The sequence below is a fragment of the Betta splendens genome, chromosome 5 (genome assembly GCF_900634795.4).
Source record: "Betta splendens chromosome 5, fBetSpl5.4, whole genome shotgun sequence".
NCBI classification, from domain to species: domain Eukaryota; kingdom Metazoa; phylum Chordata; class Actinopteri; order Anabantiformes; family Osphronemidae; genus Betta; species Betta splendens.
Window position 1 is genome coordinate 3893553 of NC_040885.2, and position 7242 is coordinate 3900794.

The 7242-nt window shown below is 37.0% G+C and overlaps 1 protein-coding gene across 2 annotated transcripts; it reads right to left on the reverse strand.

Moving 5' to 3' along the window:
* Positions 1-1068: 1068 nt before the first annotated feature.
* On the reverse strand, positions 1069-5623 carry LOC114855950 (acidic mammalian chitinase-like). 2 transcript variants are annotated; one of them, XM_029151491.3, is made up of 12 exons: positions 5509-5623; positions 5317-5370; positions 5053-5082; positions 4764-4968; positions 4366-4422; positions 4097-4262; positions 3844-3968; positions 3275-3398; positions 2814-2996; positions 2148-2264; positions 1877-2003; positions 1070-1776 (listed from the first exon to the last, which is right to left on the reverse strand). In XM_029151491.3, exons 2-12 carry the CDS (start codon positions 5330-5332, stop codon positions 1568-1570), a joined length of 1359 nt encoding a protein of 452 aa, XP_029007324.1. In that variant the 5' UTR covers positions 5333-5370; positions 5509-5623; the 3' UTR covers positions 1070-1567. The 2 variants fall into 2 exon arrangements, with proteins under 2 accessions (XP_055364801.1, XP_029007324.1); XM_055508826.1 differs by lacking the exon at positions 5317-5370 and having other exon boundaries at positions 1069-1776; positions 5509-5579.
* Between the last annotated feature and the right edge of the window lie 1619 nt (positions 5624-7242).

Consider the following 7242-nt stretch of genomic DNA (forward strand, 5'->3'; position numbering starts at 1 on the left):
AGTATGGACTGGAAACCCCAAGGTCAAAATGGGAAACACCTCCCAAGGTGGTAGAGAACGAGCGAGCCAAGATCCTGTGGGACTTCCAGATACAGACTGATGGAATGGTAAGGGCGAACCAACCAGACATTGTGGTGGTGGATAGAGAGCAGAGGAAAGCCGTAGTGGTGGATGTGGCAATACCAAGCGATGGCAACATCAGGAAAAAGGAACATGAGAAACTAGAGAAATACCAAGGGCTCAGAGAAGAACTGGAGAAGGCTTGGAAGGTGAAGGCCACAGTGGTGGTACCCCCAAACTGGAGGAGTGGCTACAACAGATCCCTGGAAAAACATCCGAAATCTCAGTCCAGAAAAGTGCAGTCCTAGGAACAGCAAGGATACTGCGCAGAACCCTCAAGCTCCCTGGCCTCTGGTAGAGGACCCGAGCTTGGAAAGTGGATGAGACCACCCGCGGAGGGTGAGAATAGAGTGGTGGTTTATATATATATTATAATTAAAAATACATACTGTATTATCAGTAGTATAACTGCTACTTTAGCCATAACCACAATGAATAGTCATAGAAACTAATTAAAGTTAAATTAGAGATATTTCCTTTTTTATATTGTGTAAATTATAGTCCATAAAATAACTGTGATATCATTAATGTGACATACAGTAAAAGAAATATGTCAAAATGAATGTCTAGAGGTTTCATGTCAATTTTGGACATCAGGGTGGGGGGCATGTTTGTACACACAAAAATACATTCTCACTAAAGCTGATGAAGAAATCATACATCTGCAAAATTAATGCAATATTGTCATTTTTGGCAAACCAGCTGAGAAATTATCAGATGTTCAAAAGTGGAGAAACTGGTTCCCCTTCTCAAAGAAACACATATTATCCACAGGAGGTGGAAAATGAATAGTTCTGTGAATAAATTAACTACATCTGGGTTTGGTTTTACACAGCACAAAGGTTATTGACAAAGTTGTATGGGTCAGGCTGTAATGGCTGTGTTTCACAAAAACGACTTTGTATTGATAGTCAGGTGACTGTAAATGCTTTTTTCAAATAGAGATTAGATTCAGGGAGTTTATTTTGCAATAAGATAAGATAGACTTTATTTATCCCACAATGGGGAAATGCGTTTGTCTTATGTAAATACAAACAAAAACCTCTTTTATTGGACTTAGAAGTCAGTGCTGGGAAACACTGCATAAAATAATTGTATTGTAACCATGCAATTGTATATATTGTTTGGTAACATGGACTTTTTGTAACATGCTTACTTTTATTTTTAGAAGACAAACTATACAATTAAACAAACAAATCTTTCATTAGCTAATGAAATGATACAGTGTAATTCTGTTTATTGGTTTAGTACTGCAAATAAATGAGTTGCATAAAAGAAGCCTGAAATTACAACAATCTCCTCACTGGGTTACTTTTTGTTGCTCTTCAGCATCATTAGGGTGGTAGTTGAATAATGCAGCAAAAAAAAAGTTTTTACTGCAAAGTATCTATGTTTTGATAGTCATAAACTTTAGATGTGTTGTAGTTTATGTTTATGAGTCTGTTGTTCAGGGCCAGTGGCAGCACTTGCAGGAGTCCCAGAAAATGAGGCCAGGCTGGCAGTGCTGCAGGTGAGTGTTTCCTGAGTGGCACTGGAAGAAGGTGGTCTTATCAGCTGGGTTCTCATAAAGGCCATCAGGGCGACCACGGCAAAAGTCTGCCAAAGGATCTCTGGTAGTGGTGGGCCGTGGAGCGGTGGTAGGTTTCGGGGGAAAGCCTGCCAAGTTGGAGGTAGAAATGTTACAAATATAAAAGAGGCCAATCCAACACATAACAACACTGTCTCATCTTAACATTCTACATCTGTTGGTATTTACCCATGGACATCCTGAGGTGGTTGACAAGAGGGTATGCTCCAGTTGAGCAGAAAGATCCACTGAAGTCATCCATGTCCAGAGTCCACACGTGAGCACCTCCGAGGTTGTTGGCTGTCATCCACTGGACCTGCACAATAAGCACATCAGCAAAAGATATTGAAATAGACGAGTTGAAATATTCTGTGAAAACATGACAGGAGCTTTACAAGAACATACAAAGCAAGATGAGTTAACCATCCATTTTAATGGCAGGTAATAATAGATCTCTTACCTTGGAAGAAAAGCTGCGCTGGTCATCATAGCCCACCCAGGAATTAGCATAGGTGGCATATGGAACTTCCTGTTCAGAGATCCACTCAACAGTAGCACTTGGGAGGAAGGCACACACCTGGTGGCACAGCGAAATTAAGGGTTCATTACAGAGGTCATGTGTTGAATTCTATATGTTTATACTGTATGTTGAAGGAATTATTTTACATTTCCACTTTCAACATCTGTGAATTGAGGTTATTTACAATTCAACAATAACCCTTTAGAATACAATGACAAATCATCTAATCAATAATTCATCAATAATCCAAACCGCTTGTCGTCGCTCTTCCTGTAACTGTTATGAACAATAGCTTTAGGTTTCTTTGACTTCAGTCTTATTTAGACTGCTTTACTTCACTAGTCAATTTAAGTTGACCCCAGTAAGGATCTCATCCAACTCATCAACACAATGCTATGTACAAGCTTTCAAGGTTGCTTTAATACAGAAGAAACCTACACTCTACCTAACACTGTAGCCTTTATCTCAAAAATCCTTGAAGTATTTGCTAAGTAAATCCAAAACCTGGGTATGCCTATCTAAATCAAACTTCAAGACATAAGCACATTGTTAAATTGGAAGCTCACAATATCAAGCATGAATATAATAGACATGATTATATATTACCTCATAGTAGGACCAGAAGCCAGCTGTGCGAGTATAGGGGCCAGCTTCTGCAGGGCCATTAGCTGGTGCTCCAAGGCCGGAATTACCAGTGGAAAGACGGAACGTGCGCCCGTAAGTGGGAAAACCCAGCAACAGTTTCTCAGGTTGTGCTCCCAAAACCATCCAGTGAGACACAGAAGAGTCCTAATGACAAAGAACATAAACGTGTGAAAACAACAAAACTGTGTATGTGCCAACCCCACTGTAAATTCTTCAGCATTTACTGTAAACTATTACGTACTGATCTTGTAGCTACAAAGGCAGATTCATTCTAGGGATTTGGTAACAAATGGACTCTACACATGAAATTACCATGAAAAGCCAGATAAGAAAATATGTAAATAGTCCTTATGTAAATGGGATGTTTTCAACATCACATTTTAATTCAGATATACTGTAGATGTGTTTTTTGCCAATCTTACAATATTGTGCTTAATGTGTGAGCCAGAATCCACAGCGCTAGGGTACAGTGGGCTGTTGTGTCCAGTCACTGGGTCCCAGGATCCATGGAAGTCGTAGGTCAATAGGTTGAGGAAGTCCAAGTGGCTGTTGGTGTAAAGTTTTATTTTTAGATTGACAATAGAAGAAATGTCCACAAAATAAGAAACTACATAGAATAAGAAAGATACCGTATTTAGATTTAATGTAGTATAGCATAATTCTTTTTTTAAAACAAGTCTGTTCATGTATCACTGTTGTGATATTTCATTCTTCCCTTCATCTCTATTTCCTTAAAGCACTTACTGTGCATTCCTGTACAACTGAGCAGCCACAAATATATATTTGAGTGAATGACGACTAATGTGTTCACTGACAACACTGAAAAATCTGAAAAAAAAAGGTTTTATGGCCAGTTTTGCCACATGCTGTATGTGAAATAATGGTCAAACATTTGTCTATGGAATTAACTGTTAGAGCTTATTTAAACCATTACCTACCACAAACATTGTATATTTAAAAATGGAATACTAACTAAATGAAATCAACCTACGGTGATATCTTGTTCACTTCATAGGCTCTGTCAATGGTAGAAGCCAGTGCAGCCACATTGGCTGACAGCAGCAGCTTAGTCCTTCTGTTGTCTTTACCATCATCCTCAAAGGCCTTGGACAGTTCCTATATGAATGAACCAAGCCTGAATTTGATGTAGGACTGATGCATTCCACAGCCATAGATTTTCAAATCTAGGGTTTTTCATTTCACTACATGTATCATCATATGTGAATAATACAGGAGATGCTAACCGTGACCAGCAGCGTGAACCTCTCCTTATCCTCCTGGGGACTGCCATTGTGTCCAGGATATTCCCAGTCGAGGTTCAGGCCATCAAAGTTATGAGTGCGCAGGTAGCTGATGGCTGATTTGATGAAGGCTGCACGACTCTCAGGTTTGGCAACCATGCCGATAAATCTGGAGGGTTGAACAAATCACCTGTAATGTCTGTTTTGGAACTTCTGTATATACAGTAGGAAGGTTTGTAATGTATGACAATGTGGAAGACATTTGAACTTACGGGCTTATTCCATTGACTGAGCCACCAACTGACAGTAGAGTTTTTAGATCAGGATTGCTGCAGGAAGACAGACACAGCATAATTTAACTAGAAATTTCAACAATAAAATGTTTCCTAAAATGTAACAGTTTGTATAAGTGTAACAACATTGTGCTTAAATCAAAAAAAAATTTGAGTTTCTTTTGTTTAAAGAAAAACTTCAGATTTGGGTTAGATTAGTTTATGTGCAGAATAACACAAGTGAAGTCAAAGCTTGAACAACTTTTTGAGATGATTAGCAGCTGTGAAACATGACAGTAAAGTCCAGCTTTCTGTCTTGTTTTTTTGCAGTACAGCAGAGCGTCTTAAGTAGCGTTCACTGCTCAGCAGCTGAATGTTGGCCGACTGTTCACACTCACACTTTCTTAAGGCTGGAAAGTGTGCCGAACTGTTGCTCGTCATTCCATTCAATGGGAACGATCTGGTTGAAGTTGTTGATGGTGGCCAGAGCATAGATGACATGGGTGCATAGGAAAGGGTCAACGTTGTCTGTAGTGAATTTTGCATTGCCGGGCCTGTATTGGGCCCAGTTGGTCATCTGACACACCAGCTTACTGGATGAAGCTGAGGAAAGATGAAAGCAAAGCAGCAATGACACTTTTAATGAAAAACTGAGGAGTCAAACCCTGTGACACACTAAATACTTACCAATGTGTAAAACAAGCAGGATGCCCAGCACTGAAAAACAAGAGACAACATCCATAGTAATTTATTTACAATATTTTACAATTCAACTGAGTATGCAATTTTGTTATAAATTATACTCTTCTATTGCTAGTCTACTGAATGGTAGTATAATTTCATTATAACAATATAAAGGTTTTGCATTATTTAATAAAACGTTTCAGCGAAGAATAGATACATAAAAAATGGCTTTATAAATGCACAAATTCATTAAATATATGTCTTTACCTCTAATGAGTCTCATAATTGTGCTTGTTAGCGATCCAATTTTCTGAAGAGTAACTGATAAATAAGAGTGAATTAATAAGAAATTCTCATTTGCAGGTTTATATAACGTTGCTAAAAAACATGTTTACTGTAAATATTATTTAAATTTTAGCTAAATGAGAATATATGCTATAAATCTACATATCACATTACCTTTCTTCAAGACAAACAGCAGCAGAGTCCAGAGGTTGATGGAGTTGGGTCCGATTTATATTTTACACATTAATGACTAATAGCTGGTGGCAAAGTGCAGCAGATAAGACTTTGACATAGTGGGAGTCTGGCTGACGTACCTAATCGCCCCACTTTTATGTAGGACAAGGCAAAACATTGTAGGTAGAACTGCTGTTAAGAGACTATGTTGGTTCAGTTCTAAACATACTAGAATATTTAGAATTAATAAAGGTGGCTTAACAGGAAATGAAAGATTTATTGTGGAGAAGATGAAAGACAAACAACAAATCTGTTTTTAGTGAGGATCATGCAGCCTGCAGTTTGAATTAATTCAGTGAAGAGGGTGTGAAAGAAAAAGGAAAACTGCCCAAGACTTCAACTATTCTATGACTGCTCATGTGGTGGTAATGAAACAGACTAGGACAAAGTCAAGACAAGACAAACTCTCAATCAAAAGGCACCAAAAAATCATTATGTGGTGCTCGAAACATGAGATGAATTAAAACTAATTGACAAAGATAATTTGCAATTTGGTGGCAATGTTCAGTCCTTACAGCCATGTGAACAGTACACATATAATAAATATTACCTACTGTTGTGAACTACAGAGTTAATTTTGGATAATTCCCTTGTTACAGCTTAGTATTGTGAAACCTTGCTATATTATTATATATTGTGAAAATTGCCACTGTACATTATAAATGCAATAAATGATTTTCATATTCTGCTTATGGCTTATGCTTATGGCATCAAACCATCATTCTGTGTGAATGGTGCTTTGTTCCCAGGCAGATTAATTCGATAAAATGTTGCTCAGTACACTAATCTTTGTTTTGCTAATAGCTAAACTGTATTACTGCTCTTTTTCACATTTCCAGTACCAATAAAGTCTTCACAGCTATAGCATGAGTATCTACAATATTTACTGTGTGATACACCCTATTAACAAACGATAAACAACAAATACTTTTTTGTTTTTTTCAGTTATTTACATGCTGTATATGTAATAGAAACAATAATTGATGTGCTGTGGTGGGGATGTGATCTGTTCATCTTATCTTATAAATCAAATTGTTGGTAAATCACATTGTCGTAAAGTTAATCAAAGGATTATTAGGGAATTGCCGTCAAATTTGCCACAATGGTGCACAGATTAGATGTTGGTGTTTTTAATTTTTATGTTTCTGTGATTGTCACATTTGTCATTGTATCTCTGCCTAGAACATTGATTCTTTATTGGTTGTGTAACATGATGATATTTTCTTTCTTTATTGTATTATTCTTAATTTTGTTGTTATTCAGAAAAATAAGTTAGAGAAACAGGACGTTCATATCTCCAGAAAACTTCGATGTATCTGTGATTAATATTTATATAGCTCATTGTAGTAATACTTCATTAACTGAAATTATATATATCAACACACAGACGACTTTAGTGATTAGTTGTGACATGTTTGTGCTGAAATCAAAGGACTATTTTAACAGCAGTTATCGTCAGATTATCACAGTTCTTACGATGGTTTATAGACATGATCTTCTTTTGTTATTCAGCCTTTTTTATTGCTTCTCATATCTTAGATAAAGTAAGTTACCTAATATCATTTAATGAAAGAAAACAACTGCTATCTACATGTTACACAACCAGGATTATTTCATCATTGAACATAATCTTACAGCTGAAAAGGCTAAAATATCTACTTATATAAAATCCTC

What these genes read in the sequence shown, in the direction of transcription:
- LOC114855950 (XM_029151491.3), bottom strand. An exon ending in GGTTCACGCTGCTGGTCACG is followed by an intron (nt 3,969 to 4,096) that starts GTTAGCATCTCC and finishes TCATTCATATAG; the next exon opens with GAACTGTCCAAGGCCTTTGA. An exon ending in CACACATTAAGCACAATATT is followed by an intron (nt 2,997 to 3,274) that starts GTAAGATTGGCA and finishes CTTTGTCATTAG; the next exon opens with GACTCTTCTGTGTCTCACTG.